At 39.3% G+C, this 19,222-nt stretch overlaps 3 protein-coding genes and 1 long non-coding RNA gene across 5 annotated transcripts; 1 reads left to right on the plus strand and 3 right to left on the minus strand.

Moving 5' to 3' along the window:
* Window positions 1-1,302: 1,302 nt before the first annotated feature.
* LOC112558207 lies at window positions 1,303-1,987 on the plus strand. Its single transcript, XR_003098092.1, has 3 exons — window positions 1,303-1,607; window positions 1,684-1,799; window positions 1,924-1,987. It is a non-coding gene; the product is annotated as an uncharacterized LOC112558207 (long non-coding RNA).
* Window positions 1,988-2,912: 925 nt separating this feature from the next.
* Window positions 2,913-6,133, minus strand: LOC112557403. Its single transcript, XM_025227225.1, has 5 exons — window positions 5,885-6,133; window positions 5,320-5,526; window positions 4,907-5,028; window positions 4,285-4,471; window positions 2,913-3,407 (listed from the first exon to the last, which is right to left on the minus strand). Exons 1-5 carry the CDS (start codon window positions 6,131-6,133, stop codon window positions 2,913-2,915), a joined length of 1,260 nt encoding a protein of 419 aa, XP_025083010.1.
* Window positions 6,134-10,803: 4,670 nt separating this feature from the next.
* Window positions 10,804-13,451, minus strand: LOC112558253. 2 transcript variants are annotated; one of them, XM_025228606.1, is made up of 2 exons: window positions 13,090-13,451; window positions 10,804-12,668 (listed from the first exon to the last, which is right to left on the minus strand). In XM_025228606.1, exons 1-2 carry the CDS (start codon window positions 13,183-13,185, stop codon window positions 12,174-12,176), a joined length of 591 nt encoding a protein of 196 aa, XP_025084391.1. In that variant the 5' UTR covers window positions 13,186-13,451; the 3' UTR covers window positions 10,804-12,173. The 2 variants fall into 2 exon arrangements, with proteins under 2 accessions (XP_025084391.1, XP_025084390.1); XM_025228605.1 differs by having other exon boundaries at window positions 10,804-12,686.
* On the minus strand, window positions 13,421-16,119 carry LOC112557408 (piRNA biogenesis protein EXD1-like). Its single transcript, XM_025227231.1, has 5 exons — window positions 16,108-16,119; window positions 14,863-15,120; window positions 14,327-14,533; window positions 13,787-13,908; window positions 13,421-13,616 (listed from the first exon to the last, which is right to left on the minus strand). Exons 2-5 carry the CDS (start codon window positions 15,109-15,111, stop codon window positions 13,421-13,423), a joined length of 774 nt encoding a protein of 257 aa, XP_025083016.1. The 5' UTR covers window positions 15,112-15,120; window positions 16,108-16,119.
* Window positions 16,120-19,222: the final 3,103 nt, after the last annotated feature.

Here is a 19,222-nt window from a genome sequence, read left to right on the forward strand (position 1 = left end):
TAAAATATTTGTTCCAAGGTTTTTTTTAACACAGATAACTTAAAATATAAAAATGTGGGGGGCCCCCAGAGTGTTCCAAGTTCCAAAATTAATGACGACAAAACAATGTAGCAGCTCCAACCGTCCCATCTTCCACCACAGTTACATGCTCTGTTGTAACATGTCACTTTCCACGACAGTATAGAATGTTGGTGTGATGAAAATACAGTGTGTGTCCATCTTCCTTGCCCTTTGCAAAATCATACATCACACTTTAAACGTTGCTTTTCCAAAAAGCTGATATTTTTATTAGGTGACCAAAAAAACCCTACTAAAGACTCACTAAAACAGATCATCACAAGATCTTAGTCATTAAGACATCAGTGACATCAATGGTCACTTTCTCAGAGAAAACACCGCTGTACTTAACCTGTGGACTGAAAATTACAAAGATCTGCACAATTTCCAGTTGAAGACAGATGAAAACATCTTTAAACAACCAGACTAGAACCAGCAAACCTTCAGACCTACCAGTCCTAAGAGAAGAGGTTGAAAGAGCTGTACGTAGTCTGAAGAGAGAAAAGTTGCCAGGCGTTGACCACGTCCAAGCAGAGCTGCCTAAACAGGTGGGGATGAAACAACAAAGGCCCTCACTGCTCTATACCAGAGTCTGATAGCTCCAAGAATAGCCCACAGAAGCATCAGCAGCTGCAATGGCTTGAAGAGACAGGGTGTGGCGCAACCATAACATCAGGTTTACTACGAATTGCAATCTGTCCAAGTCTTTCATAATACCGATGATGGTTGACAGATGCAAGACGTGGATTCTGTTGTCGCATCTATCTAGATGATGATGATGATGATGAAAGCAACAACATAAGAGTGTAGCGCCATATCCCACTCCTCTGGGCACGTTCGTGGCGCTTTGCAAGGAACACTCGATAAATAAGATAATGGAATGGCAGACTTGTTGCTCGAAAGAAAATATCCTGTTCTTAGACCAGATTGTTGATGGGTCGCAGTTGTAAACAGCAGAATAGACTTTTCATACACCTTATTGCCCTGCTCATGACGAAGCTGACTGTATACGGAGTTAAGCATCGTCGCCTCACTCATCTTCATCGAATGAGCCCTACCGCGTGGTGCAATCCCGTTACGCTCGAAGTTACAACCAATAGAAACGCACCTTTTTAACTATATTTATATCCAATATGCCGTGTTGTATTAATGGATCGATACAGCACAGACATCGTCAATTCTGTTTCGCATAGTCGAATTCATAGATATATAGAAGAAATTGAGATTGGTAAAAAAAATTGTTATCATAAGATATAATTGCCTTATGTGAAAAAGTATTTTTATTAAAATCTATTCTCTCAATAAAAAAAATTGTGTTGTCATAAGATATAATTGTATTTTTATTAAAATCTATTCTCCCAATTTCTTGAAAGTACGTATAGTTATGAGGACCTTTTCTCTCTCTCTTATTTTTTTTTTTTTTGTGTTCTATATACCAGGATGCATTGATACATAGGTCATACTTCCGGTTTCGTGTTGTCATTCCTGGATTCTCGTGCACAATACACGTATAAGGATTGTGATAAAATATAATTGCCTTATGTGAAAAGGTATTTTTATTAAAATCTATTCTCCCAATTTCTTTAAAGTACGTATAGTTATGAGGACCTTTTCTCTCTCTCTTAGTTTTTTTTGTTCTATATACCAGGATGCATCGTATACATCGGCCATACTTCCGGTTTCGTGTAGTCATTCCTGAATTCTCCTGCACAATATAAGGATTGTTTATATTTCTTATACAGGTAAGAAAAATTCGTTTTTGAATGTCATATCTCGCCATAGGCACCCACTATTAACTTAGCATTGCACTGTTGCTGTTTCTGATGTATTTTGAAACTTGTATTTAGTTTTGGTATTCATGTGTAGGTACAATGTTTCTCAAGACCAAAATAAAAAGCCCTCCCAAGGTCGTTAGAAAGATGCTGAACCCTTGACAGGGCGATGGGTAACCGTTTAAAGAGAGTAAGCCAAAGAAAGAAAGACAGTTTCTGATGCTCCCTCCCAGCCAGACACAGTTATTGCTGCTTCCTCCCAGCAACCGATCCCGACAACATCATCCATCAACGTTGAGCCTATGGCCGTAGGTATGTATGAAGGATCTTCCCTTTATGAACTTTTTTTTTAGTAAAACGGTGACAGTTTTATTTTATTTATTTTTCTTGCTTATTACTATTATTATTATTATGAGAGAGTTTTGTCCCTTCGCCTAGCAGGCTGAGAGGATCTGCTCTCCTTGATATTGTTTATGTTTTGTTTTGGTGGTTCAATTTGGGTAAAAGTGTTGGACTATTGTGTGGATGATGAATGATGATGATTGATGATGATGATGGGTATTTGTTATGTGCAGCACAACGACCAAGATGAATCACACTCGCTTCGCAGACCAGATAGAAGTTAGCAATTTTGCAGGCAATTTCCTCCTGTTAGAATAATAAAATTCGTCATCAAACGAGAAACCTCAAACTTGGTACCTACAAGCGCATGAACAAGTATGTCAAATCTAGCACAGAATAATCTAGAACCACCTTATTACAGGCGTGCTTTAGAAATTATTCTCTTTTTTTTTCACATATAACCATGCGTGTTAAACGAAATACAAGTGTAAGAGTCTTTATTTATAAAATCTTCATTTTACAGTCACTCTTAAAGCATAAAGGCTTTAATCTGCCATCAGGCTGCAATCAGGGTTGTGGTTGTTGTCTGAGAGATGTTCGTAGTTTCAGTCGTAACTGTAGTCTTAGTGGTAGGGACACAGGTATGCCGTCTCAGTTTCATAGTAACAGGTGCGTCGTTTCAGCTTGATAATTAAAGATATGATGAGTCAGTTTAAGATGTCTTTTCTTCGCTGCTCAGTATTATTCGTCGTCATAATGAAAATTCCTGCGACGGGGCGGCCTGACGACTAGTCCCGCGGCTTCCAAATCTTTCAGGAAGCTTTGAGCCTTCGTCTTCAGTCGAGAGGGAACGCCCTTTCCACTGAGGAAGAATCGAAGCTTTTTCACGTAGCCTGGGTTGATCCGGAAAGTGGATGGGTTATCATTGAACTGCTGCATGCTTGAGTCGATGCTCTCTTCCTGCAGCAGCCAGTACAGGCGCAGCAACACTGGGGTCACGGTGGGGTCATTTTCTCCTAACGGATGCAGGCATCTGTCTAGGACGCGTTTCTCAAAGTCCGCGATGTGTTGGATGGGAGTTTGTCTGGTGTACTTCCTCTCCATGTCTTTCAGTAAGATTTTGTCCAGTCGACTTCCGATTCCTTTTCCCAGCTGCTTAAGAGCCTCATCTCCCGAGTGACATATGCCTCTGAAGAGGACGTCGTACATGTGTCTGCTAGGAACAGTATTGTCTCCCTGAAATAACAATTTAACCTTTTAGAAGGTCTAGAGCATTGTGCTTCGATCTTCATCTGCTGCTCTATTAAAAATAAATAATACATTAGTAGAGAATTGTTAGTTTAATTTTCATATAACATGAGACCACGGATAACATACATACATCACCAAAACCCAATTAAGTGTGGCCGGCCCGCTGGCAGTTGTCATGGGGAGACCAGATTAGACGCAGCGGTTTCTTTACCTCTATTGATAATTTGAAAGATAAAATTCTTTCAGTATCATTGGAACATAAATAGACCTAGTCTTTAAATACAGCTGTCACGTGACAATCATATGATCTATTCCACCAAACGGATACTACGTTGTTTTTCTTATATTGGGCGAGTTTACCTTTTCCTGGAGCTCTTTATTTATTTCTTCGACCTCGGCTGTGAGGCTTTGAACCTTCAAGCTTCTGATGTTTCGCGGTAGTCCCTCTTTCTTCAGATGATTCCACCTCAACTGGATGATGGCTTTCAAAACATCCTGTGTGAGATAGAAGCTAAAACTGGTAGACCTCGGACCTTAAACTTTAGGTGAAGATACAGGTAAAACTTCAAGTTTCAGATATACGAACTAAATTTTCAGGTAAAGAAACAGAGTAAAACATGATCATTACTCTCATGAACAGATAATGACGAAGACGTACTATCTTTTTTTAGAATGTCCATTTATTCTGTATTTATATAATGAACGTTGAAGTTTTAATACTTTTTAAGCTTATGCCATGAAAGTTATTTTTAATCATTATTTAAGAGAGAAAAGTGACAATGTGACCACAGGCACGTGTTCAAAGTCACTTTGCCAGACAGCAAGTGGTTATCTCAAGAAGTTGAAAGTTGACTTATTTTACCTCATCCATTATGTCAGACAGACTGTCTGGAGGCCTGGTGGTCCTCGCAAAGGTTTGAAGAATCTCAAGAACCACGGCATCAGCGGCCTCTTTCAGCCTGTTTCTCACATCCTCGTCCATCGCCGCCTCGATTTCTAGACTGATTCGCTCGGTCACCTGTCTAGTCAGGCCTTTCTCATTAACAAGCCTGGAGTTGGACAAAGCAAGTTTCTGCTAAACACACTTAAGGAGCAACAAGGTTAAAGTCTGGATAGTTCTTTGCTTAAAATGTTTCATTTAAAACACACGTTATATTTGTGTAAGTGTTTGTTTTTGTTTAGTTGTGCTATTGTATTATCCAGGTTAATAAAGTATAAATAAGGCATTTAATTTTTTTCTGAATATCTCTAAGTCACGTTATCATTCTATTACTCTTACTCAATAAAATTTGATAAACAATTTCTGTTAAACTTTTTATATCTTTAAAAGTCATTCTTCAAATCTTATAAATAAATACTTGCTCATTTAATATCACCTTTTGCCAACACTAAACATGGGCTGAAATCACATCACGCACACACGCACGCACGCACGCACGCTTTTCTTCGAATTACAATAGAGTTCTAACACTAGTAACAGTTACCCCTTCAATGTGATATAGATTTCTGGTATGAGGACCAGGACATCCTGACTTGCGTAGTCGATCATTTCCTGCGTCATTGGACGCTTGGCCCAGAACTCTCCTTCCCTCTTAGACCAACGCGTCTGTGAAAACAATTATGAATCTATTAGCACATCAGTACACTTTACTGATTAGCACATTTCTGACAAGGTTAGACCAAGCATCTAGACATGAAAGAAAAAGAGTAAATAAGACAACAGATTTTATGACGGGAAACAAAGCAGCAGCAAGCTTTGAATATACTCTGGAACAGAGAGATTCCATTCTCGAAAAGTGAAAATTCTGGAATGATAAATGTATTCTTTTGCTGCTTGCTGAAAATGATGAGGAACTCTGGTTTTTTTGCTGATGCAAATGATTTACAGAGGACTTACCTGTACATCCTCTTTCTCCTCCAGCAAGTCGGCTTTCTGAGGGCAGTAGAGTCCACACACCTCGGTCAGCTTCATGCGGCTGGGAAGTCGTCGTCCCTCCGCTCGCTGCAGCTCCATGTGAGCGACCTGCGTGTCAAACACGTTGTGCAGCTTCACCCCGAACTGCCAGTACAGCGCCGTTGCGTCGTTCTTGCTGGAGTGCATCACCTGGTGAGTGAAACAAGACAGAAAAAATGTCGTTTCTTTTTTAGAATCATGTTCATGTAACCTGGTAAACATAGTATCTAGAAAATCGACACGCTTTACATTGTTCGTTGTTATTTAGTAATCACGTCCGCTGACACAATAAGTTCTTTTTTCATGATAGTTTCTCCGATGTTACAACGACCATTTTAGAAAAAATTAGAAATCTGTTCCCGTTTAATAACATGAGTTACTGTCGTGGAGAATAGTACAATGAATAATGAATACATATGGTTTAGGTCAAGAATAGATTGACTGCTCATTAAATGTCACACCTCAAAAGCTAGCTCAGGTGCACACATGCACTAAACTCAGCTCTCACCTTCACAATTGTCTCACTTTCCAGAATAGCCTTGAGTCCTCCGGTCTTAAGGATTCTTGGCTCAGTGAAGACATCAAATAAATAGACCTCTCCGTCCTTAGTTCCTACCTGCAGGAGGGTTAAGGGACCGGTCTTGCTAAGGTTTACACCTTCCCCGTCAACAGCCAGGTAGGATTCTCTTTTGAGCCCTTGTAGTGCGCGATCACACTTTTCCATTGTGTTGACAATGTCGACTTTGGAGAAAGCCATAATGTAGTTCTGAAATGAAATATATTGATGATGAGCATCAATTTACGACACCATCACAAATTAAATCTTTAGACGGAAGAGCTTTGATCTCTTCGTTCAGTGATGACTTTGACATAAGCTGTGAAGGTTTGAGCAGGCTGAAAATATAAGTCCCTCAGAGCCGTCCTTAAATTTGCAAATCTGTAATCACTTTACATTATTAAGAAGACGAGATCTTAGTTCTGTAAAGTATTGTTCAGTGCGTGTTTTTTTTTTTTAAAGACGGTTTATAAAAGATTCACCATACATACCATCGCTATAAGGTTTCTTTTTAGTTTCCTACTATTAGTGAGCTCAAGTTCATAGCAAGTCACATTTTGAAGACTTCCCCGGCATCATCTCACTGCCTCCCATCACCCACCCCCGAACTCACCCAGCATAACGGTTTATGTGTCCATGACACAAGGAGGGGTTGGGTTATGCGTTTTGCATGTTGCTTTCTCTGTACTGCCAACTGCTAACATTTCTTGCTCTTATAGCCACTTAAACTTTTATCTGCTGAAAGCTACTGGTACAGCTCACGATGTTTTTTGCTTTTTGTAAATTCATTTTTGTTTTTGTTGCTGTCGCTCAGAATTGTTATACTCTCACTATCGACCTCTAGCTAACTCACCCCTACTGTAGCACTGACAATGGAGTCTTGTTTTGAGCAGTTGATGGCACAGTTGTCAACTAAGTTCGTTTGTCGGGACTATCACGGTCTTAAGACTGATCAAGTGGAGTCTTGGTTAAATCTTGTGCAAACTGAGCGCCATACACACAGACCAGGTCTGAAGTCAGGTAAGAGAATTCTGTCGTTGGGACAGGCGCGAGTTTCACTAAAATGAAAACATCAGCTAGAACATGTTTTTATCTGTTGAGCGACAGTAGAAAGATTCAGTTCTAAAGGTTCACTAGCTTTTCAAGCTTCCTAACCTACGACAGCTAACATCCAAATCCTGGTAAGAGGTCAAATGTGAGGTCAGGTTGGGCAATTTCTGTAAAGAGTGAAATTAGTTTTAGTAAATTACTCAGCAAAAAAAAAAAATAAATAAATAAAAGATAGCAAGTGATATTACAGCTACCACAGAGACGGAAATGCTGTGACTTTATGTTTTGGTGCTTAATGCTTTTGCTGTAAGAATCGACCTCCTCATTTGTGACTGAAACATTCTCCGAAATTAACAGTACACAAAACTCTCATCTTTCATCACGTAAAATGACTGGTGCACTTGGCTGTTCTCCAGAATGACATTAGCTTAATGAGATGTCTATGTAGTGTTTGCAACACCAAACACAAGGTTATTCAAAGACCAAACAGTGTTACCTATCGTAGCCCTGTAGTTCATATTTAAAACAATGCACTTAATTACAGTAATTTTAACAGTAGCGACAGCTAGGTGTCAATAACATGTTTTAAATGTTCCTCATTTTTACCTGGGGGCAAGCGCACTCAAAGCAGACGATAAGCATCACAAAGTGAAGCTACAGCAGCAACTGACTGATAACGAACTTTACTCGGCATCAGGCCAACAGTTATCGGGTTTTGCAATTTACTCAGAAACGTGTACCTGTAGTACCCCGTTCCTAGTAGAAAGGTAGTGGAGGAGAAATATCAATGTACCCTGGGTCAGGTGGGGTCTATATAGAAGAATACACCGAAGGTAAGGATAGAGGTTGTGTATGCAGAGCACAGGTAAAAAACGACGACTATGAAGGTATTTACTAATGAGTTATAAAAGCAAGATAGTAAAAACTGCGCTTTTTAAAGTTGTTTTCTCTATTTGCCTCACACATTATTTTGGTCTGAATTTTAAGTTATTCATTAAACATTTTATCGTCTCCATCATCAGCTGCCAATGATCTAAAATTTTCAATGATCGCTTGGATGAAGTATGCTAGAGTAGTGACATAATTGTCTAATTTGAATCTGTTTAGGTAATAAAATCTTGAGAATTGAAGTTGCAGCAACAGTTACTAGCAACAACTACTAGAGAAAGTCAAATGAAACATAACGGACACCAGGCTTCTATTTGCCTAGTATCTACTATGTTTCATTTGACTAACACTATGTTGTCCAGTAATGTACAAAAATGGCTTAACACACTGACACACCCGCTCACGGAATTTAAAATCGCGATAATATCATCCTAAAAAATCTGTCACTTGCCTGCGGGAATCAAGACGAATAAGCTGCGCGCAGCAATAAGTTTTGACAACTTGCGATGGTTTCAGTCAATTTTTTACCAGACTTGTCTTGAAAATTCACGTTGTGTTATGTAAGCAGGCAAAAGTCAGACGGTTATATAAGGTCCAATCATTATCTGTTAATTGGTATTTTATCTCACCTTCCAGGAAGAGAAGGTGGGATTTAAGTTTTTTAATAGCTTATCAAGAGGCTCAACCCCCAACTTTTACGTGACCTTCACAGACCAGATATTATTGGCAATAAAGTCAAAATGCAAGTTTAAAAAGGGTACCACATCTCTCATCAAGTGACACTGAGCTCATTCAAAACAAAGATTACATAATGGTATACATATGCTTCACTGTTATGAATTTTCCATGTTTAAAAATGTTTATCAAAGGGCCTAATCATTTAGAACAGATTAGTTCGGTCCTCTAGTACTGTGCTGTCGTCAGCGATGAATCAGCAATCAACATTTAATTAATGTGTGAAGAGTTATCGACATGACAAAGTTAGCCAGCTAAACAGCAAAACAGTACAGTTAAAGCTGACCCTAGCTTGAACGTCTAGCACAAGGTATTGTAAGGAAATCTTGCACACGAGGTTCTGTACACTTTCTGTTATTCTGTACAGTACATCGTCTTGTTTGGTGACGTCACACAGTAATGTACATCCCGTTGCAACATCCAACAAAGGTAGAAATGCAGCCTAGTATCTAAATATAGATTTCAATCAATGTTTTTACATCTCAAGACAACAAAAAGACATTCACGCACATTGAAAGTTTTTCGACCGTAAGTTTTAGAGATTCGCTAACTGTTTAAAATAAGCTTAGTGTTTTCCCAGTTGACCGCTCGTGTATTTCTTTTGTTTGATCCGAAACGTATTTTTTAGGGTGCATGTTGAAAATGGTTTATTTCTATTCTTTCATGTCTAGTCGAATACTCTTGCAGCTTGATGACGATCTCTTTTGTGTATTTATCTGTGAAGTAAACGATACAAATAACCTATAAACCGGTAAAGACACAAGTTCTTTTTTGAAGTGGTATGGTAGCTTGTCATTAGTTAGCACCACTAACTCAGTGAAGTGAGGTGGAGAGACCTCCATTACAACGTCGACCTTTTTATAATTAGTTCCGAGTTTTGTAACGGTTAGCACACGTTATGAACACTTAAAATTGTATAGGTCATTGTCATGGACACGTCTCAGAACGAGACCAGGGAGGCATTTGTGATTGTAGCAGTAAACCTTTCCACATTTTTATCAATAGTTTGTGTTTGTCACAATTCGTTACAAATGCTGAGAGGGTCATCACCACCAACGTTTTCGGATAGCGCATTCTGAGGTCACAGTTGTATTACCGTTGATCACGTGGTTACAGTACACGTGTATCAATCCTTGCACCTGTTTATATCAGACTCATTAGGTCACATCACACATTTAAAGGTTATAATTATATTTTCTCGTAGTGGCAGGAAACAATGTGAGTGGCTCGTGTAGGTCACTAACTACATTCCGGGATTTGTAGTTATCATCATTCTAGTTTCTTTGGATAATATCAATGACGAAGGCATAAATTTCAGAAATACATTTCATAATTGTTGGCCCCCCTCCCCCTCTCTTACTTTTTCTGTAGGTTTAGTGTTTACTTCTCTCTCCCTCTCTTACTTTCTGCTTAGTGTTCAGTTTTCGTGTTGACTTCCTTGTACCCTTGTTTCTTTATTTACGCTAATGAGTTTCATATTATTCTTTATTTCCGGCACTCTTCATGCTCCTCCATTTGTCCAAGTGTTTCGGCTTAAAAATATCACTTATCAAGACAGTGAAGAATATTGGTATGATGCACAACTCTTCAGAGGCGGCCCGGTGGCGCAACGATTAGCGCTGTTAGCGCCTGTCACCAATACAGTGAAGGTTGGCTGCCCTGAGTTCATTTCTCGTCTCGGGCATGCTGTTGTTTCTCTGCACGTGGCATCTGTTTACAGGGCTGGCCGCCCTCCGCCAAGGACGGTCCCAAGCCCGGCTGAAAAAGGAGGAGGGTTGGGCGTGGGGCCAGCACCCCCACCCCGTAAAAACAAATCCTTGCTACTAAAACATCGACAACGTACAGTTACGACTGTAGTCGATGGCCTATGCCCCAGGAGGGGCGAAGGGCCTAAAAAAAAACAAAAAAACAACTCTTCAGAATTCTTCAGTCCGTTTTCCTCGAGCTTCACCGAGTCAGACACATCCTACTCATACCTTGTTCACTACTGCATCCAACAAAAAGCTGAGATTTGTGGTTGGTCTGCCCCTGGCAGGAATTCTACAACTATTTATGTGTTGGTCTCCCAACCTGCCTGCTTCAGAAGATTGTGGCATCTTCTTTTCTCTCCCTCAACCACTGCTAATTTGATAGCTACACAAAACAAAATACAAAAGAATTTAAAACTTTGATATAAAAACTTTACTATGTGACTTAAGAATAAAAATATAGTATTACATTAGCATGTATATTCGTTTTCTGATAAATAAGGAAGGCTAGATATGTTTAGTTAGACCTTTGTAATCCACAAGAGATATCTAAATGTGTGTTTGGATTGACGGTTCGCGATAGACAAAGGAATTTTATAGTTATCTCTCGATGTATAGGGTATAATTACTACTACTCATAATAAACATAATAATAATAATGACGATGTACATCTTTGTAGCACTCTACCACAACAGGATCATGATCTCGGCCCCAAGAGAAGATCGGTCTTCAGGTAAACAAAAAAAATCACTATTCTGACATCACTCAAAATTATCTAGAATAAAAAAGATCAAATCATGCTGTTATGTTTAAAATGCTGCAAAGCTAAATTACACAGCCAGATGTATAAATAAAAAAGCATAATTCAAGGAAGAATGGCTTATTCCAGCGCTCTGGACACGTTCGTGGCGCTTTAAAAAAAAAACGATGATTGATAAAAATGATTTATGAGATAATGAAATGCCAGGCTTGTTCTGAAGAAGACATCCTGTTCTTAGACCAAGATGTTGATGGGTCTCAGTTGTCAACAGTACAATAAACCTATCATAATCAACAACTGAGATAGAATCCTAAGATTGCTGATATCTACATGTTCCCCTTTCAGCAGAGAAAAATTGAAATGTTAAAACACGAATTGAAATGATATAATGTTCATCGCAATGAGGAAAAAGGAAGTAACTCACGGCGTTACAAGACTGACCAAAGAATAGTTGAAACGGTAAATGATAAACTGAAGGCAGCAGGCAAGTAAACAATTCAACACAATGACGAGTACACAATCAAAACATGTAGGTCCATACAGTTGCACTGGATGCACGAAAATTCTTCAAACTTCAATGAGTGTTTCAAATCATGGCTGGCAAAGGAAGTGATAAAATATGGGGTGAGTTGGTGAACGAAAAATTCAATCTCATCTGTCCATTCAAAAAGAAAAAAAGGCAGAAAGCCACAATCTGAGGATTATAAACCAGGACAGGCAGTGAACAAAAGAAAAACAGAACTGCCCCATTCAGCTTGGTCAGCGAGGACACGTCCCTCGGGTACTCATTTCTCATGTAGTTGTTTTTTTGAAAGAACATTAAGTTTTTTTAGACAAAAAGTCATATTTAACACATAAAAGCTATAATCTGTCATCAGGCTGCAATCAGGGTTGTGGTTGTTGTGTCAGAGATGGTCGGAGCTTCAGTCGTAGCTTTAGTCTTAGTGGTCGGGACACCGGTTTGCTGTCTCAGTTTGATAGTCACAGGTGTGGTGTTTCAGTTTAATAATTAAAGGTATGATAAGCCAGTTTCAGATGTCTTATCTTCGCTGCTTAGTATTATTCATTGTCATAATGAAAATACCTTCGACGGGGCGGCCTGTCTACTAGTCCCGCGGCTTCCAAATCTTTCAGGAAGCTTCGAGCCTTCGTCTGCAGTCGAGCGGGAACGCCCCTTCCACTGAGAAAGTATCGAAGCTTTTTCTCGTAGAAAAAGCTGACTTTGAAAGCGGATGGTTTATCCTTAAACAGCTGCATTATGTAGTCGAGGCTCTCTTCCTGCTGCAGCCAGTACAGGCGCAGCAACACTGGGGTCACGGCGGGGTCATTTTCCCCTCGAGGATGCAGGGCTCTGCCCAGGACGCGTTTTTCGAAGCGTGCCACGTGTTGGATAGGAGTCTGCCTGTTGTACTTCCTCTCCATGTCTGCCAGTAGGATTTTGTCCAGCCGATGTCCGATTACTTTTCCCATCTCTTTCAGAGCATCATCTCCTGTCTCATGTATGCATTTTCCGATGATCATGAACCAGTTATAGTTAGGAACAATGCTGTCTCCCTGAAATAATATTTTAACCTATTAGCAGGTCTAGCGGATTGCGCGTCGACCCTTATCTGCTGTTCTATTGAGAATAAATAATGAATTATTAGAAGCATTGTAAGTTTAGTTTGCATATAAAATGAGACCACGGACAGCATACGCCTCTATCATTATCATACATCCATCCTCCCTGAATAAATACTAGCGGAGACCCAAGCAAGTAGCCCACCCACCGAGCCGGCCCACAGGTACCTGTCGTCGGGGGACCTGATGAGACGCAGCGGCTTCTTGTTCTTATACTGATAAATCGAAAGATAATATTTAAATATCATTGGCACATAAAAAGACCTAAGTCTATAAATACAGCTGTCACGTGATAGTCGTGATGTATTTCACCAAACGAATACTACGGTGTTCTTCTCATCTTGGACAGATTTACCTTCTCATCTAGCTCTTCTCTTATTTTCTCGACCTGGGCATTGATACTTTGAACCTTCAAGCTTCTGATGTTTCGCGGTAGTCCTTCTTTCTTCATATGATCCCACCTCAACCGGATGATGGCTTTCAAAACATCCTGTGTGAGATAGAAGCTAAAACTGTCAGGTAGACATCAAACCTATATCTTTAAGTGAAGATACAGGTAAAACTTCATTGTTATAACAGTTGTGATAAATCATTATTTAAGACATAAGTGAAAAGTAAGGTAATGTGACATTAGGCAAATGTACAAAGTCACTTCTATGCAGGAATTTTTATCTCAAGGAGTTGACTTATTTTACCTCATCCGTTATGTCAGACAGACTGTCTGGAGGACTGGTGGTCTTCTCAAAGGTTTGAAGAATCTCAAGAACCACGACATCAATGGCCTCTTTTACCTTCTTTTTCACATCCTCGTCCATCGCCGCTTCGATTTCTAGACTGATTCGCTCGGTCACCTGTCTAGTCAGGCCTTTCTCATTAACAAGCCTGGAGTTGGACAAAGCAAGTTTCTGCTAAACACACTTAAGGAGCAACAAGGTCAAAGTTTAAATCGTTCTTTGCTTAAAATGTTTCATTTTCAAGGCACAATGTTCTATCTTAAAACACGCTTTATATTTGTGTAAGTCTTTGTTTGTTATAACAGTTGTAACAGTTACCCTTTCATTGTCATATACATTTCTGGTACGAGGACCAGGACATCCTGACTTGCGCAGTCGATCATTTCCTGCGTCATTGGACGCTTGGCCCAGAGTTCTCCTTCCCTCTTTTTCCGACACGTCTGTGAAAACAATTATGAATCTATTAGTCCATCAGTACATTTCACTGATTAGCACATTTCTGACAAAGTTGGACTTAGAAGCGACATATGACAGAAAACAAAAGTAAATAAGATTTAAAAAAATTTAGTGACTGGAAGCAAAGCAGCAGCGAGCTTTGAATATAGTCTGGAACAGAGGGCAACGAAATGGGAAAAGTATGAAAAATCAGGAATTACAGATGTATTCTTTAAACAAACTCTTGCAGGAAAATGATTATGCACTCTGGTATACATGCTGATGTTGAGGAAACTAATGAAAACGATAAACTATTGGCAGAAAAAGACAAGTCAAAATACATCTTATGTCAAACAATATTTCATCGAGGAACACGCTTTGTCGGGTTTTATAACAGAACAGAAAACAGATTTACACACTTACCTGTAAATTCTCTTTTTTCTCCAGCAAGTCGGTTTTCTGTGGGCAGTAGAGTCCACACACCTCGAATAGAGTTATGCGGCTGGGAAGTCGTCGTCCCTCGGCTCGCTGCAGCTGCATGTGAGCGACCTGCGTGTCAAACACGTTGTGCAGCTGCACCCCGAACTGCCAGTACAGCGCAGCTGCGTCGTTCTTGCTGGAGTGCATCACCTGGTGAGTGAAACAAGACAGAAATAAATGTCCATTTTTTTTTAGTCATGTTCATGTAACCTTGTAAACATAGTTTCTAAAGAATCGACACGCTTTACATTGCTCGTTGTTTTTAGTAATCATGTCTGCTGACACAGTAAGTTTTTTTGTTATAGTTTGCATGATAGTTTCTCAGACGTTACAACGGTCATTCTAGAAAAAAACATGAAATCTGTTCACGTTGAACGGTACAATGAAAAATGAGTACAGGTGGATTTGGTAATGAATAGACTGACTGCTCATTGAAATTCACACATCAGTTGAGGTGGATACTTGCACTCAGTTCTCACCTTCACAATTGTCTCACTTTCCAGAATAGCCTTGAGTCCTCCGGTCTTGAGGATTCTGGGCTCGGTGAGGACATCAAATAAATAGACCTTTCCGTCCTTAGTTCCTACCTGCAGGAGGGTTAAGGGACCGGTCTTGCTAAGGTTTACACCTTTGTCATCAACAGCGAGAAAATCTTCATTTCTGAGCTCTTGTAGTGCCCGATCACATTTTTTCATCGTGTTGACAATTTTAACTTTGGAGAAAGCCATTGTGTAATTCTGAAATGAAATATATTCATGATGAGCGTCAATTTAAACACAAATTAGAACTTTAGACCTAGGAGCTTTGACCTCTTCTTTCAGCGATGACTTTAGCATATACACAGCTGTGAAGGTTGGAGCAGATTGAAAAAATCCACCAAAGTCGTTCTTAGAAATGAAAATCTGTAATCATATTTTACAGACTTGTCGTGCGGACTGAGCGCCATACACACAGACCAGGTCTGAAGTCAGGTAGGAGTCTGACTTTACATTTGCATTGAAGATGCTGATCTTGGTGTGTAGAGATGAAACGTGGAGTTCCAGACAGGTGGTAGGGTGTGGAATGCAAGCCTGACTTTGTTTATTCGGCTTCTTACATCTTCATCTGCACCTCCATCTTTGCTGACTATGCTGCCAAGGTAGGTGAAACGGTCAGACTCTGTAATACATTCCCTGTGTAGTTGAGTGGGGCTTCTTGCTTGTTGTTGACCTGCATTACCTCTGTTAAATAATATTTCGTAGTGTAGCGAGAGGGTCTGTGCATGATTTACCCTGCCTGTTCTTGCCTCAGTCTCTTGTCTAGGGCATTATTCAGTCTTTCCAGGATGATTCTGGTCAGCACTTTGCTAGGAATGGACAATAGTGTAATCCCGCGCCAATTGCTGCACTGTCAGGTCGCCTTTTTTTAAATGAAGTATATCACCAGTTATTGTAGTTTTACCTAAACTAACAATTGAATAATTGTTTATGTATACATAATAAATTTCAACCTGTTAAAGTCACAAAATTTTGAGAATTGCAGTTGCAGTAACAGTTTATTTAACAACTACTAGATAAGATCAAACAAAACGTATCCCACAACAGGTTTGTATTTTCGTATCGTCTGCTACCTTTTATTTGACTACCCCTATGCTGCCAAGTAATGTACAGAAATGGCTTATCACACTGACACAGCTGCTCACTGAGTTTAAAATAAAGATAATTTTATCCTCAAAAATCTCTCACTTGCCTGCGGCACTCAAGATGAACAAGCTACGCGCAGCAATAGTTTTGACAACTGGCGATGGTTTCGTAAATATTTTTACCAGACTTGTCTTCCGACTACACTTTGTGTGTTACGCAGGCAGGCAAACGTTAAACGGTTATGTAAGCTTAACATATTCTCTTTCTATCGATCTTTTATATCACCTTTCAGAAAGAGAAGGTTGGATTTAAGTCTTAACAGCTTAGCAATAGGCTCACCCCAACTGTCACGTGACCTACACAGACCAATCATAAGACAATCTGGGCGATAAAATCCATCAAACTGCAGTTTTAAAAACGGATCTGACGGTATGATCTAGTGACATCGAGCTCATTCCAACTAAGATTACATACACTTTTGCTTTCATGAGTTTTCCATGTTTAAAAGTGTTTATCAAAGGGCCTAATCATTTAGAACAGATTAGTCCCGGTCCTCTAGTGCTGTGCTGTCGTCAGCAACAGTCAGCGATGACATTTAATTAATGTGTGAAGAGTTATCGACATGACAAAGTTAGCGAAAGAGCAAAACATTACAGTTAAAGCTGACCCTAGCTTGAACGTCTAGCACAAGGTATTGCAAGGAAATCTTGCACACGAGGTTCTGTACACTTTGTGTTATTCTGTACAGTACATCGTCTTGTTTGGTGACGTCACACAGTAATGTACATCCCGTTGCAACATGCAACAAAGGTAGAAATGCAGCCTAGTATCTAAATATAGATTTTTGAGAAAAGGTAGGTTGATTGTTACGTACAGTATTTATTTAGTGCAGTTAGAGATAGTAACAGATACCAATATATCGTGCATTAAGCACTTTTACTATACCTATAAAATTTATTCTTGATCGGACAATCACGAAACTTTTACCAGATTAATATTTGAAGGATTTTACTGTAGACGTTAATACAAGATATAGAAAGCGGCCCACAAATTGCCGATTTTGCACAAAAATGGTCATTTTGTCTTTGTAACTGGACCCTTGCTTGTACTGTGGGGAAAAATATCGAGAGTGATGACCCTTCCCCAGAATAGCTCGAGGGTGACTCCTGTCCCTGACTTTTCATATTTGTCCGTTGTTCTGCTTGAAGTTTTGTCTCTAATGTTCATCAGTATATCTGTGATATTTGCTACATTCCGGGATTGATTTCTGTGTCTGCTCCTCTTTTCATATTTTCGTGTGACATTTTCTATTGTTCTTGTTATTTGGTTCCTCTTTGTGTTTTCTGTTTTTGATTTTTTTTCTTCGTTTAGTACGGTTGTTTATTCTTTTACAGGCCATATGTTATAATTTGTTTTCCTGTCCATCGTATGCTGTCCATGTTTCGTTCTTGTTCTTAAGCGCTAAGAGCATGCTTCTTATGAAAATGTGAGTATGCTCTTTACAAATCTGGCATTTATTATTGTTATTATCTTTTAATGCTATGGTCATCTTGCGCTATCTTGCCATTACTTAGATATGAGATCTGTGTATCGGCAGTGTCGACTTCCTCCAGCTGCTTCACAAGACCAATGTGTTTTACAACAGAACCTAGCCACTACCTACATCACAGTGACATGTCGGCAAGTTTTATATCAGGCTATGCTATCAGCAGCATGTCTTCCATATCCATTTGTTCCCTAATTTTTGCAAGTTGCAGCCTCTTCTTCCGGCAGGTCCTGCTGGGTCCTGTCAGGCTGGATCACTAAAGAAAGGGGGATGTCTGTTCTATGGCACCTAGCAATACAGTGGTGACCAGCCGGACACACCATACAAGTCGTACTGACTGACTGGTTATTTGGTGGGTTGGGTGTTTGGCCAGTTGGTTGGTAGCTAAATAAATGGTACTTAACAACGTGCCACCGAAATACACAAATAACATCTTTTTCCCGGGTAGCCATTAAGCATTTATTTATTGAAGATAAAATTATCCTCTTGAGAACATTTGACAATGTCTGCTGTTGTGCGTCATGTGGTGTACATATACATGTACTCAAGTTACAATGAAACCGCCCTTGACTATTATGGGGAAAGCTCAATGTGAACTCATCATCCAGGCTGCACTTGGCTATTGAGAAGAATCCTCAAAATAAAACATTTTGTTAACAAACGGTCTCGTTACCAGAAAATTATATATAACAAAACATATTTGGTCTTTGGTAATTTTACAGTTTTGAAAATCGGTTTTCATTACGGAAAAAGTAGATCCTTTCAAAGCCAAAATGTATATTTCTAAAATTTCAACACATTACTTTATCATATTTATTTTGAAAAAGAATAATACTAGGACGTCTTTTGTGATACAGTTCAAATTTACGTCAGGCATTTTTGAAGCGGACTATTTACACTTTGGAGGCCAACGAGTTTAAGATGGAATAAGATAGAAGTAGGAAATAATCTTCTTCCTCTTCTTTTTTCAGTAACTCATAATGACTAAAGCACATTATATTATATTAATATTTTCACGTCTCAAGACAATGAAAAGACATGTCAGTCCTCCTCTCTTACTTTTTCTGTAGGTTTAGTGTTTACTTCTCTCTCCCTCGCTTACTTTATGCTTAGTGTTCCGTTTTCGTGTTCTCTTTATAATTATCTGTCCTTCTCTCTCTTATTTTTTCTTTAGGTTTAGTGTTTACTTCTCTCTCCTCTTACCGTCTGCTTGGTGTTCAGTTTTTGTGTTCACTTCCCTGTACCCCTGTTTCTTTATTTGCGCTCAAGAGTTTCATATAATTCTTTATTGCCGGTGTCCTTCATACTCCTTTTGTCCAAGTGTTTCGGCTTAAAAATATCATTTTTCAAGATAGTGAAGAATAATAGTTTGATCAAGTCAGATATACAACTCTTCCGAATTCTTCAGTCCGTTTTCCTCGAGCTTCGCAGAATCAGACTCATACCTTGTTCACTATTGCATCCAACAAAAAAGCTGAAATTTGTGGTTGGTCTGCTCCTGGCAGGAATTCTACAAGTACTTATGTGTTGGCCTCCCAACCTGCCTGCTTGAGAAGATTGTGGCATCCATTTTTCTTTCCATTAACTACTGCTTACATAAAAGCTACACCAAGCAGAACACAAAAAATTAAAAACTTTAATATAAAAATTGTACAATGTTGTATAAGAATA

This window comes from Pomacea canaliculata, linkage group LG2 (genome assembly GCF_003073045.1).
Source record: "Pomacea canaliculata isolate SZHN2017 linkage group LG2, ASM307304v1, whole genome shotgun sequence".
In the NCBI taxonomy this organism is placed as follows: Eukaryota; Metazoa; Mollusca; class Gastropoda; order Architaenioglossa; family Ampullariidae; genus Pomacea; species Pomacea canaliculata.